The 27,527-nt window shown below is 41.0% G+C and overlaps 1 protein-coding gene across 2 annotated transcripts in view; it reads left to right on the top strand.

Annotated features, from left to right (window-relative positions):
- Positions 1-470: 470 nt before the first annotated feature.
- RAB3GAP2 (RAB3 GTPase activating non-catalytic protein subunit 2) overlaps positions 471-27,527 on the top strand; it is a 95,554-nt gene continuing 68,497 nt past the window's right edge. For both annotated transcript variants that reach the window (XR_006815553.1, XM_045982733.1), the window contains exons 1-2: positions 471-694; positions 20,168-20,229. Coding sequence is in view for 1 of the 2 variants with exons in the window: in XM_045982733.1 (XP_045838689.1) it covers positions 580-694; positions 20,168-20,229 (177 nt within the window). In the remaining variant the exon portion in view is untranslated. The remainder of the gene's footprint in view (positions 695-20,167; positions 20,230-27,527) is intronic.

Below are 27,527 nucleotides of genomic sequence, written 5' to 3' on the forward strand. Positions count from 1 at the left end.
GGCCGTGCATAGTACTATGGGAATTTACAGAAGGAGCATTTAAACGTGCGTCTTCATGGGGCTGATTTCCAAAAAAGAAAGCAAGCTCTTCAAACTCCGAGGCTCGTGCGGTACCGTCCCCCTCCGGCCTGCGCGGAGTTTAACAGGGCTTCTTCGCTGGAATATCAGGATCCTGCCAACAGTAGGACATCAATAAGATTGGTTAAATGACTCAAAGGCTGGCGTGCACAACGTCCAATTAGGTCATCTCTGGCTCAAAGCCAGAACGAATAAAAGGGATCGTTCCCGGGTGTAGGCGCAGAGCCGGGACGAAACCCGGCAGCCAGGGTCCACGTCGACGTTGGTTCCCCGGCAGCCGTCGGTCACATGACTCGGGCCTCGCCAGCCCCCGGCGGCTGGGCCGTTCCGCGCATGCGCAGCGCCCCGGGGCGGCGGGCCCGAGCGCGCTGACAGCTTCCGGTTTGGTTTCCCCGCCCCTGCGCGGCTAAAGCAGTGCGGACTCGGCTGTGGAAGCCGTGGGGTCTCGGGGGGCAGGGCGTGGTGAGGTGAGGTGGGTGCCCGAGCGGGGTTCCCGGAGCCATGGCTTGCTCCATTGTCCAGTTCTGCTACTTCCAGGACCTCCAGGCCGCCCGGGACTTCCTCTTCCCTCATCTGCGGGAGGAGACCCCCAGCGGCGCCGTGCGGAGGGACCCCAGTAAGTGCCCCTCGCCTCTCCCTTCCCCCGCTCCAACGCGGGTTCGGGTCTCCTAGCCGCCCCGCTGCCTTCAGGGCGCCTCGTTCCCCTCAGCTCTTCCCTCTTCGCACCGCGATGATCCCCTGCCCTCCTCGTCCTACAGCTCCGTGCGCCCTGGCGGCGTCGGTGTTGTCTTCCTCTCGCCCAGCTTTCTCCTGAACCTTCGCCTTCTGGCCAGAACCGCGCCTGCTTCCTGTCGCCTCTGCCGACTCCACTGCCCTCGCCCTTCTCCCCAGCTTTCTCTCCATCTCCCCCGCCCTCCACCGTTCCCTGTTCCGCACGGCTGGCTCGGCGGTCGCATCCTCCTTCCCGTGCCTCGCCAGCTGTCAGCGCTCTCCCCCGGTACTGCCTCAGCCTCCCGCCCTCTCCTCCATCCCTGGGGCCTTCTGCCACCCTCCCTCCCGAAAGTGTTCATCATCGCCCGGTCTGCCTTCTTCCAGCCCCTTGTCCCCGTTCAGATGTAGAGAATAAATGTCTGATTGACAAGTGAGTGACTCCTGAGGTGGTGAGTAAGCGTCTCCCATATAAGGAAAACCTGTCAGGACGTGAGGGCGATTTCTGTAGGAACGAACATGACAGCAACACGGCCAGGAAAAGTTAATTTCCTTGACTGAGAAGAGACGCCTTCCACCTATATCATCATCAAGCGGTGTTAAGTAAGCCCTTGTCCAGGCAGTATGAAGTCCCAAGTCGGTTTCTTAGATACTGCACAGCTTCTCAGAATGTCCCACGTTTCTCCCATTTGTGTTTATTGGTTTCTTCGTATTTCTCACCTGAAGCACATTTGGTTTTGTAGTACTGCGCTGTCATTTCGGTCATTCTGTCCTGTCCTGGAATGGTGAGAAAAGGCCCAGTAAATAAACTCCTTCCCGTTTCTTAAATGTAGAAGATACCAAATCGGAAGTATCTGTGCATGTTTACTCTGTGCGGATCAGTAGTGCTGCAGAGCAAATAAGGGGGGCGGTCTCTGCCCTCTAGGAGCTGGGGTTTACTGGGACAAATAAATTAGCAGCCATACGGTGCGATTGGTACGCATGTGTGTGTATTTCCATGCATGCACATGTATGTGTCTGGCACTAGCGGACACTCCCTGAAGGGGTCATACGGAAGCCCACCCTCGAAGTAATGGTTAGATGCGTAGGGGAGGGGTCATAGGACGTGCAGAGGAAGGGAGGCCTGAAATGAGGTGCCATTTAGAGAACTAAGAAGAGCTGCATGCCTGAAGAGGAGGGTGTGGGGAGATGAGGCTGTAAAGGTGGTATGGAGTTTAATCAGGAGAGCCCCGTGGAAGTAGTGGGACGCCTTTGAACGACTTCCAGCAGAGAAAGGTCAGCTTCATACTCGCATTCATCCACGTTTTTGGATACCTGTTCTGTGCTTTGGTGGCAGTGTGGCAAGATGGAAAGCAGGGAGATTGGTGGGAGGTTGTTCCGATAATCCAAGAAGCCATGTGAGCTTGAACTAAAATCACCGCAGCAGGACTTGAGAGGAGGAGGGAGAGTGGGAGGCCATGAAGCAGGTAGAGTCTGCAGGACCTAGTGAAGATCCACCGGGTGGTGGGGGCGTAGCGGATGACTGAGAGAGCTGAGAATGCCTTTGGCCTGGGCGAGGACGTTTAATGAGAGAGCATGAAGGAGATAGGCTTTGGACCTTTTGCATGTGAAATGTTTCTGGTATGTCCAAGGGAGGGAGTGCAGTCAAACACAGTCCAGAGGTCTAAAAGTTAGTAATTCCCCCTGGGCCAGCGATGTTAATTTGGAGATTTCTAGCCGGAAGGGTCAGTTCAGTCTCCAAGATGGTGTATGCAGTGAAGCGAACGGAGTACTGAAGATGAACCCTTAGAGGAGCCTGCTGTTTATGAGTCATAGAGATTTAATGGGAAGAAGACGGAGAAAGAGAGAAAAAGCAGGTGAGAGCCGTGCTGGGGAGCGCGGGAGGAGAGGATTTGATGAAAAGGCAGAGCATCAGCAGTTGCAGATGCTGCTGAGGTCAGCTAAGGTCAGAATGAGTGAGTGCCCGTTGGTTTGGGGAAGGTGGGGGTGACTGGGACCTTAGGACAGTTTCTGTGGACCAGTGGAGGCAGAAGGCATATTTACAGGCCACTGAGGAGCTAAAAAAAAGAAGTTGACTTTTTCAAGGGGCCAGGTTGTGAAGGATGGTGGATACAGGACGGTGGACAGGGAATGTAGAGGAAACAACACATTTGCTCGATCCCACTGCCACTCCCCTGCTCTTCTTTCATCTGGGCAGCGGCACCCGTCCTGTCACAGAACTTCCTGCTTCCGCTATTGGCTTCTTGTAATTATATTCCGAAAGCAGCCAGAGTGAGCTTTTAAATTTAGATCATGACATGCCCCTTTATAAATCTATGGCTTTTAATTGCACTTACTATAAAATCTGAAGTTCTTATGTTGTTTATAAGGCCCATGAGGCCCTGCCTTCTGCCACTTCTTGCATCCCATTTTACTCTCCCCTTACTTCTTGTGCTTCAGACACGCTTTGTTGTGGTTAAACCAGTCAGGCTCATTTGTGCTGGAGGCTGTGCCCTTGCTCTTGCCTCTGCTTTGGATGCTGTATGCAGACCTTTGCATTCTAGCCACGTCTTGTTAGTCAAGTCTCATCTCAGATGTCAACACCTCATGGAGGCCTTTTCTGACCACTAAATCCAACGTAGTCATTCCTGCCCCCGATCATATTTGTTACTCTCAGTCATATTGTCTTATTTGTTTTTGTCACTATGTCTGTGTTGTCCAGTATGGTAGCCTCTAGCCACATGTAGCTCTTGAGCCCTTGAAATGTGGCCAGTGCTACCAAAGAACTGAATTTTTAATTTTACTTAATTTAAGCTCAAATTAATTAAAATGTTTCAGTTGCGGCTAGTGCCTACCGTATTGTATGGCATAATTAGAGGTGCCATAATTTAGGCACATCCAGGTTGAATACTTGTCCAAGGTCACACAGTGAAGGCTAGTCTAAGAATATGAACTCAATCCAGGCAGTTGGGGGTCTATAATCATACCCCTAAGCATCTGGATTAATTTGCTGTATGCACTTACGGGTTTACAAGTGTGATTTAATTTATTATCCTTTTAAATCAAATTCTTAGGTTTGTGTATATTGGTGTTATTGGGGCTTTCATCAATTCAAGTAGAAAATAAATGGAGAAAGAACTTAACCAGTGAGCCCCTTTGCCAAACCAATATTTTACAGTTAAAACAGTGCTTTAATTTACTAATAAAGATCATCAAAATATCTTGTCCTCCTCTTAATAATGTATTTGGAATTCTAGGGATGACTAGCGCTATAGATTCCCATAATCACTGTGGGTCTTGTTTCATTAAAAAACAAACAAAAAATAGAATTTGTAAAGGGCTCTTCATTAAGAGAAACTGAACTACTCAGGTAGGACCTGCCTTAAACTATCGATGGTGTTTGACCTTGCTTTGCTTCAGTTTTTTTAGTGTTATAAATGATTATTGGGAAAGGAGTCATGAGATCATTTTATCTTCCTAGCTTATATAGTTTTAATTTCCTATTCCAGCTCATTTATAGGGGATATGTAAAACCAAAACAACAATAATGATAATTTTGAAGGCTTATTAGTTGTTTTAATTATTTCAATGTGGACAGCTGGCATAGACCTAATGATAACTGGCACCTGGGCATCCAGAACTCTCTGGGCACTCAGAACTACTCTTCCATATTTGAATTGTCGGAGAATAACACTATGACTTTGTTACTTTTTATCTTCAGTTGTGAAATGAGAATATATTCTGTGGCTTTAAAGTTTTGTTTTGTTTTTTTAATTTGTCAGAGAGAGAGAGTGCGCACCCAAGCAGGGGGAGCATCAGGCAGAGGGAGAAGCAGGTTCCCTGCTGAGCAAGGAGCCCAAGGCAGGTGCTTAACTTACTGAGCCACCCAGGTGTCCCTCTTCTATGGCTTTAAAATAGACCCTTACTATTTCTGAATGTTTACATTAGTGATTACTATTAATACTTGTTTCTACTCAGATGCTATTTCAGACAAAGCGTTTGGTTTCATACTTTGAAATTTCAGAGATGGGTAATAGTAGGGGTCCTCACGTAAACTACAGTGGCATAATTTCCAGTGAGACTGGATTTTTAGACCAGAACTTTGTGATATTTATAATCAGTTGTGCAGAGAAAAAAATACATGTACAGAGAGGGAGAATCAGAATATTTGGAGGTAATGGGTATTACAATATTGTGGATCTCCTAATTTACTTGATAAGAAAATAATTTCCTAATGACATACTAAGAAAGTAAGGCAGCTTTCCTTCTCACCTCTTACCAGAAAGATAGAAGATAAAGCATGCAGGGAGTTATGTTGGAGTCATCAATTAAAGTCATGTTTTTATACAGTCACTGAGCAAAGTGTGCTTTTTAGGATCACCTAAAATCATGGGGTCACTTTACATGATGGGATATTACAAAGGATATAAAATACCCATTTTTTATGCTTTGTGAAAAACTTTCTCTTGTTTGCGATCCTACTGGGGGGAACCTTTATAGGAATTTTAGAAAATTTGTGGAGTTAATGGATTTTGTTAGCAATTTAAGATTGGAAGAGGCTCTCGCAGATAAAATTTGTCAGTGAGGAAATTGAGACATAATGTAGTCTTTAATTCCTTCATAGAGCTAATGTTTGTTGAGTACTTCCCATGTACTAAGAACAAAGTTGTCTTAAAGGGTGAATAAAATAGTTTCCTTTGCTCAAGGAGCTTCCTGTCAATAAAGGAAATAAGCATGTAAAAGGAGTGTTAAAGGTGTGTCCTGTAATTTGGCACAGGAGGGTTGGAGAATGAAGGAGTGTTTGTTCATGCTATACAGGGATTCAGGGAAGTTGTTGGAGAGGAAGCATCAGCTTTACCAAGTCTTATCCCATCAGATGGAGAGAAAATGGTCAGGCAAGGGATGTGAAACAGGATGGGGTTCAGAAAGCTGCAAGTAGTAAATTGTGGGAGAGTAGGGTATGGTGAGAACAAAGCTGCAGAGATTGTCGGGAACTTAAATTTTATGCAGTACAGGGTCGTCAGATAGAAGTTAATACTTTGGAGTTACATGGAAATTTGCCCAAGGGTTAATTGGAAACAGGTAGTTTTAAATAAATTAATTTCCATATATACTCTTATGAAAGTACCTAGTTTTCTACCTGCCCTTCTCCCACTTCACTAAAGGCTCATCTTTCACATATTCTGAATGAATATTATTACAGTAAGTTGCTTCAGAGTGTTTTAAAAAAAAAAACTCCCCCTTTAATCAAGGCACCATGAACTCCCCCATCTATCTCTCTGAGACATTTCCCAATAATTTTTGCTGTTTATGTCCATCATCAAAATTTGTGATATGTGTATGTTGTTATTCTCAGCTATCAACTTTTAATAATAATTGCAATAAGTCAAGAAGAAAAATTCTAATATGTGGAGGCTTACCACAAGAACACTTTTCTCAATTCATGTTTCTGCAGAGAAATTTTTTGATTAACAATAAAAATAATATTACATTAGAATAGCACTCTGGAGGAAATGGAGTGGCAATAAGAATTTAAGGAGAAAAAAATTACTTTTAGAGAACATCATTTTTAAACAGACATTGCTGTGTGTTATAATCTCCCTATAGTATATAGAATCCACTGAATACATTTAGAAGGATGGTATACGTTTATATTAAAATACCATGTTTATTGTATTTAAGAAATTACATCTTTCATGCAAGGGATACATACCATTGAAAACCTCTTGGGATATATATAAACAAAAAGTTTGAAGGCAGTCTTCTATAGGACTCAGTCATTCCCAATCTTTTTTTTTCCCCCATCATAGCACACATAAAAAAATACTTGGTATCTGAATAGTTGAAAACAATTTTGAAAAAGAAGAAAAAAGTTAGAGGGCTTATACTTCTTGATTTCAAAACATTACAAAAACTGCAGTAATGAAAGCCAGCAATTCAGGGTAATCAAACTGGTACTGGCATAAAGACAAATAGACCCATAGGCTAGAGTCTGGAAATAAACCCTTGCATATATGGTCAGATGGTCTTTGGCAAGGGTACCAAGATCACTCAGTAGGGGAAAGGACAGTTTCTTCAACAAATGGTATTGGGGAAACTGCATATCCAAATACAAAAGAATGAAGTTGGACCTTTGTCTTATACCATTTACAAAAATTAACTGGAAATGGATGACAGATATAAACACCTAAAACTGTAAAGACTTAGAAGAAAACATAGGGGAGGGCTTCATGACATTGAACTTCATGACGACTTCTTGGTTGGATATAACACAGAAGGCACAGGAATGAAGGCAAAAACAGGCAAATGGGACTATATCAAACTTTAAAACATTTGTGATGTCAAAGGATAGGACCCAGAGTAAAAGAGCAATGGAATGGGGGGAAATATTTGCAAATCATGTATCTGATAAGGGGTGAGTATCCTCAGTATATAAAGAAGGGTAGCTCAACAGTACACTGATTAAAAACCGGGCCAAGGGCTTGAATAGACATTTTTCCAAAGATTTCATGTAAGTGGTCAATAAGCATGAATAGATGCTCAGTATCAGTAATCATAAGAGAGATACCAGTCGAAATCATAATGAGCGATCACATCTATTAGGATGGCTATCATTTAAAAAAGAAAAAATAACAACTGTTTGCAAGGATGTGGAGAAATTGGAGCTCTACACTGTTGGTGGAATTGTAAAATGGCCCCACTGCTATGGAAGACATTATGGAATTTCCTAAAAAAAAGATAGAATTACTATATAATCCAGCAATCTCATTTCTGGGTATATATCCAAAAGAGTTGAAAGCAGTGTCTCAGATATTTGCACACCTCTGTTCATAGCAGCACTACTCACAAAACCCAAGGAGTAGAAGTAATCCATATGTTTATGTTGAATGAATGGATAAACACACACTCATACACACACACACACACACACACACACACAGTGGAATATTATTCAACTTTACAAAGGAAGGGAATCCTAAAACATGCTACAATGGGAATGAAACTCGAGGACACTGCTATGTGAAATATTAGTCATAAAAAGACACATGCTATATGATTCCACTAAAGTAATTAAATTCATAGAAATGGGAACTAGAATGGAGTTACTAGGACTGGGAGGAAGAAGTAAAGGGGACTTATTTGATGGGCATAGAGTTTCATATTTGCAAGATTAAAAAGTTCTAGAAATCTGTTTCACAGCAGTGTGAATATACTTTGCACTACTGAACTGTACACTTAAAAATGGTTAAGATGGTAAATTTTAGGTTATGTTTTTAACATAATAAAAATTATGTCAGTTAGGGGCACCCGGGTGGCTCAGTGGGTTAAGCCTCTGCCTTGGGCTCAGGTCATGATCTCAGGGTCCTGGGATTGAGCCCTGCATCTGGTTCTCTGCTCAGCAGAGAGCCTGCTTCTCCCTCTCTCTCTGCCTGCTTCTCTGCTTGCTTGTGATCTCTGTCTGTCAAATAAATAAATAAGATATCAAAAAAAAATCTGTATATTTAAAGAAAATTATGTCAGTTAATATGGTAATGGAGAGATTGGTCATACAAAATAGATAAAGCTACTCATGGTGGGCAGTGACCTGCTTTCCAGTAACCCCAGGCCGTACCTGGCTGTCTTAAAAGATGAGAGGATTAATATCTTGGTTCAACCTGTAACCTGTTTGCAGTTTACTAGGAAACTGTGCTATCTGCAGAGGGTAGCCATTGATGGTTTAAAAAAAATTTTTTTTTATTTGGCAGAGGGTTACCACTGATGTTTATTTTTTATTTTTTAAAAAGATTTTATTTATTATTTGACAGAGAGATGGCGAGAGAGGGAACACAAGTAGTGAGACTGGGAGAGGGAGAAGCAGGCTTCTTGCTGAGCAGGGAGCCGGATGTGGGGCTTGATTCCAGGACCCTGGGATCATGAGCTGAGCTGAAGGCAGACACTTAACGACTGAGCCACCCAGGTGCCCAGCCATGGGTTTTAAACGAAAGCATAGCATTTCAAGATTTGAGTTGTGGACAGATGGATTTGGTGTCTGTGAAAAGAATAGGTTGGGTAGTTCAAAGCTGGAGGTGGGTATTCGGGAGATGTTTATAGAAGTCAGATGCAGACCTTCAGAAGTAAAGAGAACTCAGGCAGTAACAATGGTGAAGGAGCTTGAAACTTGCTAGAGTTAGCAGTGGCAATCTATAAAAAAGGAAGTTGAGCTGAGAAATAGGATAACCAGTTCATATTTTGGAGACATTTTTATGTCGGTAAAGAAAGAATGGATGGGAGTGGTGGGAGAATGTGGAAGCAGAATGACCGGGGCGGGGGGGGGCATTGCAATATTCCAGAAGGGGGGGTAATCTTAGATTGGTATTCCTTAGGCGTTATTTGATTTTACTTCAAGTGACAATCCTGGAATTATAAGACAGCAAGTATTTTTTGATGACTGCTATGCTAATACCACTTGGAACTATAGAGACCCTAAATGAACTTTCCTCATGCAAAGGAATCATTGAATCCTTTGATTCAGTGAATCCTTGAATCCTAAAGTGTGTGCCGTGCCCATATTTCTCCTTTGAAAAGAAGACCAGAAACAGTCTTTCGAACACAGGTCATGTTTCTTTGTACCTTGTGAACCTACATCTCACATATAAATTGCCCAGAAGAGAGAAGGTCAAGAGAGACATAGTTACTCATTATCACATTGCTTTTTTTTTTTTTTTTTTAAATCAGACATGAAACCGCCTTCTGGCTACTCATATCCTACCTTCCAGGTGTTAAAACTGCAGCGTCATGCCGTTTAGTATGGTAGCCACTTGTCATATGTGGTCATTTAAATTTATGTTTAATAGAAAATAAAAGTAAAAGTTCAGTTCCTTAGTCATACTAGCTACTTTTCAAGTGCTCATTGACTACATATGCCTATGGGTACCTTCCTGGATAGCACAGATACAGAACACTTCCATCATCAAAGAAAGTTCTGTTGTACTGCTATGGTGAGACTCCTCTGAGACTTTCTGCTTAGTCAACACACAGACCTGTTGCTTGGGCATTTATTTTTTAATTTTTATTATCTTATTCTTAAAATATATGTGTTCTGGAACTCTGTGTGTGTGTGTGTGTGTGTGTGTGTGTGTGTGTATACACTTAATTATATAACTTCAACACCTTTCCCAGGTTGTATATGCAACCCTGTAGCATTTTTTCTAAAGGCTGTGCAGTGTTCCAATGAAGACTCTACCAGGCTATATTTAACTATTTCCCTATCAACGAACACTTAGATTATATCCAAAATTTTTGCTATAAGAAAATGCTCCAATAAGCATCCTTCTGCATGTCTTTACATAGGATATTGGTTTTTTTGTTTTTTTTTTAAGATATTTAATTTTTTGAGAGAGAGAGAACAAGCAGACGTCCCACTGAGCGGGGAGCCTGATGTGGGACTCGATCCTGGGACTCCAAGATCACAACCTGAGCTGAAGGCAGATGCTTAACCGACTGAGCCACCCAGGCACCCAGGATATTGGTGTTTCTGTATGTACATTTCCAGGATTGGAATTGCTGAATGATAGAAATTCACATTTTAAATGCTGGTTTCAGTTGCCAAATTACTCTAAAAATTCATCAGGTTCAATCCTATCCATGTTAAACAGAAATGCCCATTTACAGATGTTGTCATTCTGTGTTATCAGTTCCCTTGACTTTTGCTTTACTGGTAAGTGAATAATGGTTCTCATGTGATAGTAAGATTCTTGTCAGGCTTTATCTGTATTTTTTTAAAAAACAGCAGGTAATAGCAAAGTTAAGCTGGTATTTGAAGAATTTAAATATGAAGAAAGTTTTCTCACAGAGACTAGTTGAATATTAGAATGGGTTAAATAATAGTGTTGAGTTGGCTTCTTTAGAATATGCAGAAAGTGGGGCGCCTGGGTGGCTCAGTGGTTTAAGCCGCTGCCTTCGGCTCAGGTCATGATCTCAGGGTCCTGGGATCGAGTCCCACGTCCGGCTCTCTGCTCTGAAGGGAGCTCTGCTTCCCTCTCACTCTCTCTGCCTGCCTCTCTGCCTACTTGTGATCTCTCTCTGTCAAATAAATAAATAAAATCTTTAAAAAGAAAAGATATTAAAAAAAATATTAGAATATGCAGAAAGTACCAAAATAGCTAGCATTGTTTACATACTTTCACCCATATATCATAATGGTGTACCCTTACCCTGTTAGCAGTGCTCATCTCTTTGTGCTGCTTTGGATACAAATGAGTAACATGACATTGTAGGAAACAATTATAAAGGATGCAGTTTTTTCTAATATAATATATTATTGCCTTTAGTCCTTTAAAAGAAACAAAATAGAACATGGAATCAGGCAATTAAATTTTGTTGTTTATATGGATTGGTTTGTTTTGTTGCTTTTGTTAAGGTGGGTCTAAGGATTTCTTAGGTTTTTGGCCAAAGGGAGTATGTTTATTTTTATAAACTTTTTAGAGCAGGGGGATATCGTATTTCTGCTTAAAGATATTTTCAGTTCTGTCATTTTGTGAATTGTCTATTAGGGCATACTTCGTTATGTGATACAAGAGGTCACTTATTTGACAACAGGGGTCATTAGAATTCCAGAACTAAAAGGGCCCTTGGGACGCCTGAGTGGCTCAGTCGGTTAAGCGGTTGTCTTCCGCTCAGGTCGTGACAGCTGGGTCTGGGATCGTGTCTCGCCTGCCCTCATCAGGCTCCTTGCTCGGCGGGGAGCCTGCTTCTCTCTCTTCTTTCTCTGCCTGCCACTCTGCCTGCTTGTGTTCTCTCTCTCTCTCTCTCTCTGTCAAATAAATAAACAAAATTTTTTTAAAAATAGAACTTAAGGGGCTTTTAAGATCTAGTATGATTTAATGATGGTGGTGTGAAAGAAGCTCTGCTTCCTGAAATGGGATGGCCTCATTTGAGATAGTTACATATTTTTATGTGCTGAAAAGAAAATGCTAATATGAAATTTGTTTTCTCACTTCCCTAGAAATAGATTAATAATTCTGAGGCATTAGAAATTAAGAAGCAGCTTCTCTCTTCTTTAGTTATTTTTTTCCTTTGGGTTAGTACGTGATGGGTTCTTTGCCTGGCCAAGAAGAGCCAGCTAAGATTTGTTGAAGTTTTTAAATTATTTACAAGTCATAAGTTCTAGAGGTTCTTGCTCCTTACAGAAACAAGTACATTTTCTGTTTTTTTTCTTGTCTCAGAAGAATGGAAATGAATGTGCTTCTGTGCTAATAAGAACTTTTATTAGACCACAGAGATTAAATTAAGTTATCCTTTTCCTAACATTTAATGATTTCAGTTTCTCATTTAGTTTTTGCTCTTGACATAGTCATATTGGAAAAAGAAAATATTGCCAAATTAATTGCCCACTTCAGGATTCAATTTCCTTTCTAGCTTCAGGTTCTTCTTATATGAGAAACACACTCAGTTTATGGGGACAGGCTGTTCAGAAGCAGATCAAAATAAGATATTTTTGGAATTAAAAAGAACTATGGAAAACAGAAGTTGAATTTCTTATTTGAGCTTTTGTGGTGAAATAATTCATTCACTGGAAATACCCCTAAAAAAGACAACTGTAATTTTTGATGATTGCATTAAAATGTGTTTTCTCTATGTTTCAATGATTATATCATTTAAGAAGTGAGAGACTGAATAGTTTTTTTTTATACTCGTATAATCTGATCTCTTCAGGGGAAAAAAATTCTTTCCAGAAGGAGGTGTAGTTACATTTTACATGTTGAAGTTTAAGTCAGTGGTTTTACAGATTGGGCAAGGCGTTGAACTTAATCAGGATAAGAACAACAGTTGGTGCTTATGTTATCAATTCCTCTAGGTAGTTCACGATAGTCCTCTTCAGTGACAGGTATAAAGTTCAGGGTTGAAAAGTCAAATGACTAATCAGTGAGGAAGTAGTTGCTTTTTGTTGCTATTATTTATTCATCTTGCCTGTTTTTATTTCTTTTCAAGTCATATAAGTTGGTTAGAGATCAGCTTATGAATTTTTTAATGTAACGAACAAGTATAATTCAAGATGTGGTATGAAACTTGAATGAACGCTCATCAAATGAGGTGGACTAATGAAATATTTTAAGCTGGCAAACTTCTGCAAAGACTCAAAATCTTCAACGTAGTCCTTGAGTTTCTGTGAATTTAAAAGGAAATTGGTTAAAGGTATGAAAATCGATTTTGGAGGCAGTTCACCGTTCAACAAAGGTTCGCACACACCCACCCCCACACCGCCAGAGTAAAAGGTTAAAAACTAAACAGAAATGTCTCATGTACTTGGAAGTGCCATTTTTTTAGTTTAGGTTGCACAGGAAGTGGGGTGGGAAACCCCAGTTAAAACATGAGCCATTAAGGGATGCCTGGGTGACTCAGTGGGTTAAACATCTGTCTTCGACTTTGGCTCAAGTCATGATCTCAGGGTCCTGAGATTGAGCCCTGCATTGAGCTCCCTTTGAGCAGGGAGTCTGCTGCTCCCTTTTCCTCTGCTCTTCCCCTCACTCCTGCATGCATGCTCTCTCTCTCTCAAATAAATAAAATCTTAAAAAAAAATGAGCTTTGAAATACTTAGCTTATAGCCGGATGCTGTTCTGATGTAATATTGTTGTAAAGTAACCGCTTTAGGAGCCATATCCGGCACATGAATCATAGCATGAAAGTAGAAAGACTAGGAAAGGAGTCTCATAGCCTATTTTTAGACTTCTCCAATGACAATATTTCCCATTTTTTATGTTTCTTTATAGGTAAGTTTATTTTTTTAATTTTAATTCCATATTAATAACATACAGTGTTTTATTAGCTTCAGGTGTACCATATAGTGACTGATTCAGCAATTCCATACATCATCCAGTGCTCATCACAAATGTGCTCCTTAATCCCCATCTCCTATTTTACCCATCCCCATACCCACCTCCCCTCGGTAATCATGAGTTTGTTCTCTATATTTAAGAGTCTGTTTCTCAGTTCTCTCTCTCTCTCTCTTTTTTTTTTCTCCCCTTTGCTTATTTTGTTTCTTAAATTCCACATTTAGTTGAAATCATGGTGTTTGTCTTTCCCTGACTTATTTCCTTCGACCTTATACCCTTTGGATCCATCCATGTTGTCGTAAATGGTAAGATTTCATTCTTTTTTTATGGCTGATGTTCCACTCTTTATGTATACCACCTGTTCTTTATCCATTCATCCATGGTAATCCATGGATCCATGAATAGCCATTCATACGGTAATTCTGTTTTTTATTGTGTGAGGAATCACCCTATGGTTTTCCACAGTAGCTGCACCCTTCTGTATTTCCACCAGTTGTGTACAAGGGTTCCTTTTCTCCACATTCGCACCAATCCTTGTTGTTGTGTTTTTGATTTTAGCTATTTGGACAGGGGTGAGGTGATATCTCATTGGGTTCTGATTTGCATTTCCCTCATGAGTGATGTAGAGCATCTTTTTATGTGTCTGTTGGCCATCCGTATATTCTTCTTTGGGGGAATGTATGTTCATGTCTTCTGTCCATTTTTAATTGGATTCTTTGTTTTGTGTTGAGTTGTATAAATTCTTTATATATTTTGGATACTAACCCTTTATTAGATATGTTATTTGCAAACATCCTCTCCTATTCAGTAGGTTGTCTTTTAGTTTTGTTGACTGTTTCCTTTGGTGTGCAGAAGCTTTTTACTTTGATGTAGTCCCAACAGTTTATTTTTGCTTTTGTTTTCCTTGCCTCAGGAGACATCATCTAGAAAAATACTGCTTCGGCCGATGTCAGAGAAATTACTGCCTGTGTTCTCTTGTAGGATTTTTATGATTTCAGGTCTTACATTTAGCTCTTTTATCCATTTTGAGTGTATTTTTGTGTGTGGTGGGAGAAAGTGGTCCATTTTCATTCTTTTCATGTAGGTGTCCACTTTTCCCATCACCATTTGTCGAGGACACTGTCTCCCATTGCATAGTCTTCCTTCTTTGTTGAAGATTAGTTGACGATATAATCAATGGATTTATTTCTGGGTCCTCCATTCTGTTCTCTTGATCTATGTGTGTGTTTTTGTGCCAGTATCATTCTCTTTTGATTACTACAGCTTTGTGGTATATCTTGAAATCTGGAATTGTGGTACCTCATGTTATTGGGGGTTTTTTTTGTTTCTGTTTTTTGGGTTTTTTCCTCCCCTCAAGAGGAGGGGAGCTATTAGGGGTCTTTTTGTGGTTCCATACAAATTTTAGGATTGTTCTGGTTCTGTGAAAAATGCTGTTGCTATCTTGATAGGGATTGAGTGTGTAGATCGCTGTGTCTAGTATGGACATTTTAACAATATTTGTTCTAATTCAAGAACGTAGAGTATCTTTCCATTTGTGTCGTCTTTAATTTCTTTCATCAGTGTTTTATAGTTTTTAGAGTACATGTCTTTCACCTCCTTGGTTAAGTTTATCCCTGGGTATCTTATTTTTGGTGCAGTTATGGATAGGATTGTTTTCTTAATTGTTGTTTTGGCTGCTTCATTATTAGTGTATAGAGATGCCATAGGTTTCTGTATGTTGTTTTGTGTCCTGTGACTTTACTGAATTAATTTATCAGTTGTTTTTTAGTGGAGTCTTTAGGTTTTCTATAACTGGTACATGTCAATTGCAAATAAGAGTTTTACTTCTTCCTTACCAGTTCAGATGCCTTTTATTTCTTTATTCTGTCTAATTGCTGTAGCTAGGACTTCCGGTACTATAGTGAATAGAGGTGGTGAGAATGGACAGCCTTGTCTTGTTCCTCCTCTTAGAGGAAAAGCTCTCAGTTTTTCCCCATTATTCACTGTGGGTTTTTCATATATGGCCTTTATTATATTGAGGTATGTTCCCTCTAAACTTACTTTGCGAAGGGTTTTTATCATGAATGGATGTTGTACTTTGTCAAATGCTTTTTCTACATCTATTGAAATGATCATATGATTTTTACCCTTTCTTTTATTGATGTGAATCACGTTAATTGATTTGTGAACATTGAGCCACCCCTGCATCCCAGGAAAAAAATCCCACTGGATGGAGAATGATAATTTTAACAGCGTTAAGAGTGTCTATATGCTAAGCACTGTTCCTAGTGCTTCAGATATAGTAACTCTAACAACGGTATGAAGTACAGTTATTAACTCCATTTTGCTAAAGAGGAAACTGAGACAGTAGGGGATTAAATAAATTGCCTGAGGTCATATAACTCTTTAGGGGTAAAACTGGGTATCCAACCCCAACCTGTGTTGTCTCATACTGTAGCCACTAGCCACATAGACTTTTGAGCACTTGAAATATGGCTAGACCAAACAGATGTGCTTTAAGTGTAAAATATACATCAGATTTCGAAGACTTAGTGTGCGGTAAAAAGTAAAATTCATTCTCATGAATAATTTCACATTGACTGCATGTTGAAATGGTATCTTGGCTGTATTATATTAAGTAACATCTATTATTAAAGTTTTGCCTTTTTTTTCTTCTTTAAAATGTGGCTACTAGGGGGCACCTGGGTGGCTCAGTGGGTTATGCCTCTGTCTTTGGATCAGGTCCTGATCTCGGGGTCCTGGGATGGAGGACCCACATTGGGCTCTCTGCTCAGCGGGGAGCCTGTTTCTCTCTCTCTCTCTGCCTCCCTCGCTGCCTACTTGTGATATCTCTCTTTGTCAAATAAATAAGTAAAATCTTGAAGAAAAAAAAAGTGGCTACTAGGGAAACCCTCTTGGGTCCCTTACCCGTTTGGGGAGCTTTGTACCATTGCTCAATAAATTTTGCTTTGCTGCCCACCAAACAAACAAACAAAAAACTGTGGCTACTAATAAATTTAAAATTGAATGTGTGGGGGTGCCTGGGTGGCTAAGTCATTAAGCATCTGTCTTCGGCTCAGGTCATGGTCCCAGGGTCCTGGGATCGAGCTCCATGTTGGGCTCCCTGCTTGCCCGGAGGCTTGTTTCTGTCTCTTCCACTCCCCCTGCTTGTGTTCCCTCTCTCCCTCTGTCTTTCTCTGTCAAATAAATAAAATCCTTAAAAAAAATAAAATTGAGTTTGTGGCTTGCATTATATTTTTATTGGACAGTGCTGCTGAGTGCCTACAGTGAGTGAAGAGTCTAACCGGAGAGAAAGAATAGAAGGGTGGTGGCAGGCAAAGGGAAAAAGGATATTTAGGATCAGATGATTGGCATTAAAGTTTATCTTTGAAGTTAGTGTGTTTAGAGTGATCCGTGGACAGTCTGCTTCAGATGTGCAGATCGAAGCCCACCCTGAAACGTCAGTCATCCCTAATTCATTATTTGCACTTCTTGCGGAGTTTTTAAGGCTACCTAGAGAGAGGAAGCTGCAGAAGAGACCGTAACTGGTTTTATTAAAGCAGTGAGTGTGAATCTCATTCTTTTAATTTTCTGATCGATTTTGTGAATTGGACTTCAGCAAAATGAAAGACATAGGAAGCTGATGACAGTTAAAAGATTTGCTTTTCAGTTTAGGTGCTTGGTACTTAACTTATTTAATAAGTGGGGGAAAACACTTAAAATTACCTTATCATTTATTCTGGCCTTTGGCTGAGATGAGTGCTGCTTAGCCCAGTAAGCAAACTGGGTAAGTGCCATTGGCTTTATGATTTAGTGCTTTGTGGAGTGCTTGGAATTTTCACACTGGACCCTAACCACCCCAAACAGTGTATATGTATATTCTGGTGCCCTTATTCTATAACACACTTTGTTAAACTGACTTATACCACAGCTTAGTATTAAAATTCAAAATCTCTTATGGGTGATTTTGTTATAAATTACAAAAAGAGTTAAAAGAGAAAATTCTAATGGGCCAGGGTAATTTTAATCTATTTATTCTAAGACAATCATGGTGAGCTATTTTCAGCTTTTCTTTATAGTAAATGATAATAAAAAGTGTTATTCTGTCATGACTATGTAGAATTTATAAATCTTAAGGTCTTAAAGTAACAGTTCATATTGACATTAAATAGGGACAGTTTTTTAATATATATTAAATACATTGCTTTTGTTATCCACAACCCTGATTAAGGATCATTTAAAAAACACTGATAATAGAATCAACTGAAGAAACCACCTTTCATAGAAAAGTTACCAGAGAGAACGTCTATCTGAATAAAATCGTTTACTTGAATGGCAGCTTGATTAGACATTCATCAACTATGTTTTTAATATACACCATCCTTTTTTTTTTTCTTTTCAATAATGTGCTTGGCCTACTGCATAGTTTGAAAACATAAGAAACTACCTTGGTATAGTGCTAAGATTCCAATGCTTTTTAACAGCTGACAGTTAACTGTCAAATAGCAGCCTGCAAAATAGTATCAGAAGATTTTCAACAGACCTCAGGAGGCTGCAAAATTTATATTACCAGCACAGACTAGAAATAGATATAAGGGTAGTGTCCAGTTTGCAAATGTTTCCTTTAAAAAAAAATGTTGGGATGCCTGGGTGGCTCAGTTGGTTAAGTGTCTGCCTTTGGTTCAGATCATGATCCCAGGGTCCTGGGATCAAGCCCTGCATTGGGCTCTCTGCTCAACGGCAAGTCCGCTTTTCCCGTTCCCTCTCCTCCTGTGCTCTCTTGCTTTCTCTGTCAAATAAAATCCATGGAATAGAATTAATGTTTTCCAATTTTAAGTTGAATAGAATCTAGAATGCATTTTCTTATAGTATTATAAATAGACTTAGGATTCCAGGCCAACCTTCAAACACATCTTTAACATTCCTGAGTAATAGTTCTGTTTCACCTTCCTTTCAACTCTGTTTGTACCATGACTTCTTTAGAAAATGTATTCCCGTGATAGGAGAAGATGTGTGATTGATCCCCTTTTCTCTCTTGTTAATAGAAATTTCTCAATCAGGGGCCTTGAGAAATGGAAAAAAACCTTCAGGAACACAAATATCTTATATAAAGGAAGTATTTTTCAAGGACTTCTCTTCTTGGATGTTTTGAATTACGGCATTGAGAGAGATCCTGGGTCTCTTTGCAGGGGCAGGAAATTCAAATTGCTACTATCTTGTGTTTGATTGTATGAGTCATTTGTGAATTGAGTCAGGTACTTTTTATTCCAATATAGAAGAGAAATAATACATTTTTTATAGTATTGTACAGCATTCAGTGGAGGTTATGTGTGCCAACTAAGCTTTTTGAAGGCTTATTTTCTTTTGTCTCTCCAGCACTTAGCACAGCGGCCAACACGCTAAAGATACTGCGTTTGTTGAATGAATGAATGAATGAGTGAATCATTAGCTGGCCCCATGAAGTGTTTGCAATTCTGTGTGGTCTTTCCAAGGTGGTGGTATTTCGATACATTCTTTTTATAGCAATATTAAAATCAAATCACGGATTTTAGAGTGATAAGCTTTTTGAGGTACTTTGCTTTCTAGAACAGGAATGGTAGGGGGAGACAAGCCATGAGAGACTGGACTCTGAGAAACAAACTGAGGGTTTTGAAGGGGTTGGGGGTGGGAGGGTTGGGTGAGCCTGGTGGTAGGTATTAAGGAGGGCACGTATTGCATGGAGCACTGGGTGTGGTACATAAACAATGAATCTTGGAACACTACATCAAAAACTAAAAATGTATTATATGGTGACTAACATAATGCAATAAAAAACAACAAAAAAAAGAAAAACAGCATTTTTTAAAACTCTCTAGATGGGGGGCGCCTGGGTGGCTCAGTGGTTTAAGCCGCTGCCTTCGGCTCAGGTCATGATCTCGGGGTCCTGGGATCGAGTCCCGCATTGGGCTCTCTGCTCAGCAGGGAGCCTGCTTCCCTCTCACTCTCTCTGCCTGCCTCTCTGCCTACTTGTGATCCCTCTCTGTCAAATAAATAAATAAAAAATCTTAAAAAAAAACAAACTCTCTAGATGGGATGGCTTAGTTGCCATCAGCCCACAATAAGGCAGTTGTTTTTGGTGTATTGGAGAAATTAGCAGAATAAAGAAATTGCCTAAGTGAATTAGATTGCCAAAGAACAAGCTGTAATTTTCCAAGTTATGAAAAAAACTTCTAAATTTTGATATCAAGGGAATGCTTCTATTTTAAAATAATACATGATAAAATTGTTTTGGCCTTAACTCTAAGCCCCATGTTTCCTAATTTTTATGCCTCTTCATAAACCATAGGCGGAGAAAGTATAGCGGAATACTTGTGAGCGTGGGCTTTGGAACTCTGGAAGCCCTGATTTTGTCATGTCTCTCACTCCTCCCTTTTATGGTAGTGGTTACAGTACTCACCAGGTACTATGGTTAATGTGTTTGCTACATTAGGTCACAAAATCTTTAAGGACATACATATTTACATAGTATTTATATATCAGGTGTTGGTTCTATTATGTTTAGAGAAAATGTTTAGTAAAATATTTCAAGCTCTGCACTTCATGTAAGCAATTTTCATCTTTTTTAATAATAGGTAAATCAAACTGGGAAGATGATGGTTGGGGAGCATGGGAAGAGACGGAACCCCAAGAACCTGTAAGTCTTCATAAGTGTATGTGTGCTTGTTCAAAGTGGCATTTTCTGTTTGTAATGATGGTGACATATTCCAGTGTTGACACTTTAAAACCTTCATCAAGAACATCTTTGTGTTTACTTACTAATACTGAAGTAGATCCCTTTCTTAAGGATTTATTGACTTTATAGTTAAGGAGGCTAAATGGGGAATAACTGCTTTAGGATTCTTTCTCCTTCAGTAGTTATTATTTTAGACTTCTCCACTTACTCATTCAACATGTCTTTGGTAAGTGCCCACCATATTCTAGGCATTTTTCTAGGTGCTGCAAGTCTAGCCATGAGAAGGTACATGAAGTCCCTATATGTATTTTCACCTCTGGGTAATAGAAAATCTAGCCTAAACTGACTTAAATCACAGGGACATTCATTAGCTTATATAGAAGGAAGGCAGGGTAGTATGGACTCACAGGTTGGTTGATCAGAAGATTCAACTGTGTCATCAAGGACATAAGTTCTTTCCTTCTGTCTCCTCTGTATAAACAGCAATGTGGACTTCATCCCAAAGACTGTTCTCCTCATAGATGGGGTATGCCACCATGTTTCTTCATTCATGACCAGAGGGAGAAGAAGACTAGGATTTCTGTGTTTTTTAAGAGAACAACTTTTTCAGAAGCCTCTTACGAACCTTACCTATATCTCTTGGCTGGAATAAGGCCAGACACTCATTTCTGAACTAGTCACTGGCAAGGGATATCTGACTTTTCATCCGTCTGTCTTGCCATTCCCTGGGCCTGGAGCATTAAAGGGTCCATTTCTCCTGAGGCCCATGACTGCCCAGGAGAGGAGTTGATATCTGAACGAAATCAGGACTTTTTATGAAAAAAGAAGAATGAATGTATGTATTGGAAAGGTCTTCTTATCATCCCTGTTCCCCGCAGCTTATCCTTAAGTGAGGAGAGAGAAGTTTTTTCAAAAAGAGAGATAAAAGTAGCGGATGGTGGTGATCAAAGTTACCTGGAGGATTCAAATGGTGATGTGGTAGCAAGTGATCAAGTGACCACCGTAGCTTGGGCGGAAGGTCTTCCAGGGGATGCGACATTGGGCCTGAGGTCCGAAAGACAGCAGGGAGCCAGCGAGGTGACAGTCTGGCAAAAGGCATTGCAGGCCAGGGCAACAATTCATGCAGAGGCCCTAAGGCAGGACCGGGCTCGGAGTTCAGAGGACATAAAGAAGGCCAGTGTGGCTTGGCAGGACTGAGAGGCTACGATGGGGTCAGAGAAGGAGGCAGGCCTGATGTAAGACTTTGTGAATTTGGAGTTTATTCTGAATGCGATAGGAAACCACACATAGCTGATTCCTCATTTTTAAAGTTCATCTTGGCTCCTTTTTGGAATTGAACTCGGGGGCAAAAGCGGAAGCAGGGAGATCAGTAAGGAGGCTGTTTCGATAGTGTAGTTGAGAAATGATGGTGACTTACATTAAGGTGATATCACTGAAAATGAGAAAGTAAGACTTTCCTGTAAGTTGGTTGTGAGGGCTGAAGGGAAAAAGAAAAAAATCAGGGACTAACTTCTTTGATCTGGGGTATGGTGGGGAGTAGGTAAAGCATACTTGAGTTGTTGACACGCCCCGGGGCTGGGTAATAGGTACCGTTCTCTTCATTTTGTCAATGTTTGAAAATATCCAAAATAAGTTTGTTTGTTTGTTTTAAGATTTTATTTATTTACTTGACAGAGAGAGAGAGAGAGACAGTGAGAGAGGAAATACAAGCAAGGAAGGGGGAGAAAGAGAAGCAGGCTTCCTGAGGAGCAGGGAATCTGATGTGGGGCTCGATCCCAGGACGCTGGGATCATGACCTGAGCCAAAGGCAGACGCTTAACGACTGAGCCACCCAGGCGCCCCCAGTTTTTTCTTTTTTTAACCCTCCCAGGTATTTGGCTTGAGCAGCTGGATGGATGGTATGTGGTTTATTGAGTTGGGAAAGACTAACAGAATAGGTCCGGGAGGGAAGTGAAGGAGAATCGTGTTGTAGAAAGCAGAGCATGCTTGTGTTAATACAGATTTACAGAAAAGCTCCAAGGAGAGATGAAGAACAGGAAACCGTTTCAGAAGGCAGAGAATTGGGATGTGTTGAATAGGATGTAATGTAGCTCAAGAAACGTGGTTATGGCATCCCTTTAGCAAACACTTTGTTCCTTGCCCCTCTAGTGCTTTGTCAACGTGGAGACGCAGCGGTACTCTGTTTGGACTACAACTCACTGGCTTCTGCTTTCTCACAATTTAGACTGTTTCATGGCTGGTATTTGAGTCTTCCATTTATCTTGGATTCTTTCTCTTTGTTTCACACCCGGAGCTCATAAGAGGATTTGATGGGATCTGTTCATCACCATCCAATATAGGATATTTCTGGAGGGCATAGTGTTCATGCCAGGCCACTGTGTGGGATGTCAGCCTACCTGTCGGTGCTGCCTTCTGGCCGCACACCACTAGCAGTCCAGTTCACTGTGGCAAGACTGGGGAGCGGAAGGAAGGGAGAGGAGAGGTGTGTGTAAGGCAGGTTGGAGGCTCTGCATGGCTCGATGTGAGCCATCTTCTTGGGGGGATGTGGCTGTGCTTTGCGAATTTCTCAGAAAGAGGTGGTGTAACTAGCATCTCCTTTGCATGTTGTGTTGGGTGCATTTCCTTTTAGTATTTGTTCTAGAATCCTATAGCTAGTGACTATCACGAGTAATTCAACAAGCTCCCGAGCAAGTTTAAGGTTTTCTGGAATAAACCTCATAGACATTGCATGTTAAAGTGGACACAAGCATTTGTAATCTCAGAGGAGGTTGTTAAATATGTAAGATGGTGCTGGTGCCGAGTTACGGTACTTCCTTACACACTCAGAGGCCCACATCTTAAAGTGTCTGCTGTGCATAGTTGGTTCTTTCTGGAACGGATTTTTACTAGTGAGTGACATAGTTGAGGAGTTGTATGTGAGGCGAGTTTTCCTCACGAACATCTGCATTTTCTCTGCTAACTTTAAGGGAGTGGTTGACTGTTGGGTGTCATAGACCTGCTTTTTGGCTCACCTAGCAGTATGCCTTCCTTAAGCGTACAGTTCATTATGGCGTTTTAACCTAATACAGTAGGAAATTATTGCAGCTACAATTTGGGGTCAGAGAAGCAGTAGGCCTGAGGTAAGGCTTTATGAATTCGGAATTTATTCTAAATGTGATTAGAAACCACACTATCTATTTCTGTTTTGGAAAGCTCACCTCCGCTACTCCATGGCATTGGTTGTCGTGGGTCTTTTTATTGTGCCTCTCATACTCATTAAGGTCATGGGCCAGTTTCTTTTCTAGTATTTCGTTTTGATGTGCCACTGTTCCAGCTGATTCCGGGTGCTGTGGATAATGATTCCTAGTTAAGAGTGTGTATGTTTTGTTTTTGTTGTTGTTGTTGTTTTTCTTTTCTTCTTTTTTTTTTTTTAGAGTGTGTATGTTTTAACAGACTTCCTTTAAATCTGTGCGAGGGTGCCATCTTCTCTTTATTGGCAAGAATATCCTAGATCCGGGAATAACATCTTTTAACTGTTTCAGTGAAAAGCTGAAATATGCGTCTGTTCATTCCAAAACACATTAACTTACATGTAGCACATTCTTTCATTTGGATAAGATTTGAATGTTTACAAATGGCCCTCGTGGACAAGGGTACCTTGTGGTTCTCTTTGTCTTACTTGATTTGCTCACACAGCGGATTTGACAAGTGTGGCAAGTAAAAGAGTTGGCAACAATTCTGGGTGTACCAGTCATTCCTAACTACCCTTATTACCCTCCTATGTACCCTTGTACCTTGTCATGACCTTATGTACACGGTGAAGGAGAAGATATTTGAATGACAACAAAAGTAGGCCAGGGCAGTGGTACTGAGACGTTATCTGGGTGTTAACATGATCCTGCTATATTTAACAATGCTTCTTTGAATTTGGATCCTGTCGTCAAAATAAGACAGCATCTTTGTTAGGGAGACTGTTTGGTGAATGAGGATAAAATGGTGGTGGCATGAAAAGGATATGACTTCTGCCGTACGCTGCAGCGTCATCTAGACTTGTCCACACATAACATCGGTATGAGGTTTTGCAGAGTAAAATTTGTTCTCCCAGGGCTATTGGAAATGTCAACACAGCTGTGGTAAGAGACTTCCGTTACTTCTGTTGCTGTCTAGTATTATGAACAACTCCAAAGGCACAGCCAGCTCTAGAGACGTAACAAGAATCAGTTACATTTTGGCAGATGTATGAGGTGCATGCTCTAGTCAAGGTAAGAGAGGTAGCTACCTCGTCAGAATGGGGAGGGAACTTTCCATTGTCCGTGGTTAGGGACAGACAGCAAACTCATCACCTGCCTGCCCTGAGAGTCTTACTGGTAGGTCTTGTCCACATTAAAGACAAGACCAGTATTGGAACAAGAGAAAGGTCTCGAAATCAATTTATGGCTGTGTCAGGGTGCTCTAACTGTGGAAAGAGTGATAGGGTTCTGCCTCCATTGGGCTGCGGTTCTCGTGACCAGCAGAGGAGAGGAGTCTGGCATTAGAGAGGTGGTGTGTCTTGGTCTTTGGTGGGGGGCTGGGTGGTGTGTGGATGAACCGCGGGCAGGGTAGTTCAGAGTAAAGCAAAGCAGCAGCGCCTGCCCCTGGACGCTGACCTGGAGGCCACGTGGCTGCTGTTGCATCCAGCAGAAAACTCTAAAAACTTCAGGGTGCTTTTTATCTCCACAAGTCTGTAGCTCTTTGAGAGTAGTTTCTTATTTTTATGGCAGGAGAGAGTGTGGAGGGCTTTTATAATCAGAAAGATTTAGTACCAGTACGGACAAGGCTTTTTTTTTTTTTTTTTAAGAAAGAAGAAGCCTCTTTAGCTTTCTGTGATTCTGAAATGTCCACTGTAGTCAGTGCTCATGAAGACCGCATGTGCTAATATCCTTTATCAGCAGGACCCGCCACGCCCAAGACAGTATATATCTGTGACATGGGTAGGCTTAGGAACTTTAAGAATGGCTTCAGTTCGGGAAGAGGACAGATGTCTTTCTTCTGTAGATATTTCATGTCCCTATGAGTCCACTTGGCTGCCATAACAATATCACAGATTGGGTGGCTTAATGGAAATTTATCTAGGCTAGAGGTTCAAGATCAAGGTGTTGTCAGAGGTGGTTTTGGTGAGATCCCTCTTCCTGGCTGGCAGACAGACATCTCACTGTGTCCTCATATGGCCTGTCCTCTGTGTGCAAAGAGAGTGAGCTGTTGAGTCCTGGTGTTTCTTCCCCTTACAGGAGTAGCCGGTCTGTCAGATTAAGTCTCCGCCCTTATGACCTCGTTGAACCCAAGTTACCTTCTTACCTCCAGATAACAGTCACATTGGGGATAAGGGCTTCAACACATGAATTTTGAGAAGATACAGTCGAGTCTGTAAAAATGCCCCAAATAATGGACCCATGTCCATTATTTGTAAGTAAGTAAGTAAGTAAGAACTCTTACGTGTACAAGTGCAAAGAATAAGGTTAGGAAATTCCTACTTGCCCGTAAGTAAATACACTAAAGAAACAGAAGGGCAAACAGACTTTCAAGATGGAGAAAAAAAAAGCCAAAAGATCTATTTCTGTACTAACTTAATTTTAAGTGGACATGATGAGATACGGTGTCTTTCTTGGAGAAACTAAGAAAGAAGATGGTTGTACTAGACCATCCACCAATTAATGATCCTACAATAGTAAATAGCTTTGTCCTGTGTGTGTTTTTGGTTTTTTGTTTGTTGTTTGTTTTTTTACAGTGTAACAAGGGCTTTTAGCTTGGATTATCATTAGTTTGCTTTGGAAAAGAAGTGGTTAGAGGGGGATATTTGGTCTAGCCTCATGCTATAATGGAAATCGAGGCAGTTAAGGAAGAAGCTTGACAAGGTTTAATTTTAGTTGTAAGGCAAATGAATGAGCTTTCCTTGGTGTATTAAGTCCAAAGGGTATGAAGTGTAGAGTCAAGGATTTGCTTGTCAGTGGTTTCTGGAACAGGAAGCACAGAAGGTTCTGGGTTAAGGCCCTTAGTTAAGGTAGAAAGTGTGGAAAATTTCCATTCAAAAGACACTTTAGAATATGTTCCATCTGTTTGCAGAAAGTGGTATGATACAGTTTATAGAGGCAATTTAATTTAGCAGATTAACAAGGAAAGCATGCTGGCCAGATAGAGGGCCCAGAAGAATGTTTGTTTACAGACTGAGAAATAGGATATAGCATGACCTGATTAGAGATTCTTAGAACATTAATAGCCCGAGATAATGTTGGAAAATATTTTGCCTTATTTTAGTGTCATTAGACTCTGGTGTCACCTACCGCACCAGACATAAGCATCAGATTGGCCAGAGGCAGAGGAGAGCACTCAGGTTATACTAAAGTTATGTTTTAGATCCATTTTAGATATGTTTCAGATATGTTTATACGAAAGGGGAAGTGGCCACAGAATTTCTTCCTACTGAGGTGGGTTCTCTTTGGGACTTTGGCATTTGACTATTGGAAACTCTACTTTAGGGGGGTGACTGGGTGGCTCAGTCAGTTAAGCATCTGACTTGGTTTCAGCTCTGGTCACGATCTCAGGGTCCTGAGGTCAAGCCTCGGGTTAGGCTCCACTTAACACAGAGTCTGCTTGTCCCTCTCCCTCTGCTCCTTCCCTTGCTTGCTTTCTCTCAAACAAATAAAATCTTAAAAAAAAAAGAAAGAAAGAAAGAAAAATACTCCTTTTGCCAGTGACCTTCCCGTTAACATTTATATCATTAATATGAGCTGGGTCTCACCTACCTAGTGATTCTCAGTTTGGTGGGGGGAGGTGATTTTTGTCCTCTTAGGAGACGTTTGGCAGTGTCTAGTGACAATTTTGGTGTCACAACTTGAAGGGAGGTGCATCTAAGTGGACAGAGATCAGGGACGCTGTAAAGCATCTTCCAACACACAGGACAGGCCTCCCAAACAAACAGTTGTCCAGCCCAAAACGTCCGTTGTCCCAGAGTTCAGAAATCTTGGTCTAGCCCATGGCTTTCAGGGTAAGTCTCTCAATCCTTCTTTCTGCCCTTCCTCCTGTTTCTAAAATCCCCTGGTTTTGGGGAGCCCGGGTGGTGCAGTCAGTTAAGCATTCGACTCTTGGTTCGGGCTCAGATCTGATCTCAGGGTCCCAAGATTGAACCCGGTATCCGCTCTGAGCTGAGTGTGGGATCTGCTTGAGATTCTCTCTCCCTCTTCCCCTGCCCCTCCTGCTCGAGCTCGTTCTCCAAAATAAATACATAAATCTTTTTTAAAAATTAA

The sequence above is a fragment of the Meles meles genome, chromosome 17 (assembly GCF_922984935.1).
Source record: "Meles meles chromosome 17, mMelMel3.1 paternal haplotype, whole genome shotgun sequence".
NCBI classification, from domain to species: domain Eukaryota; kingdom Metazoa; phylum Chordata; class Mammalia; order Carnivora; family Mustelidae; genus Meles; species Meles meles.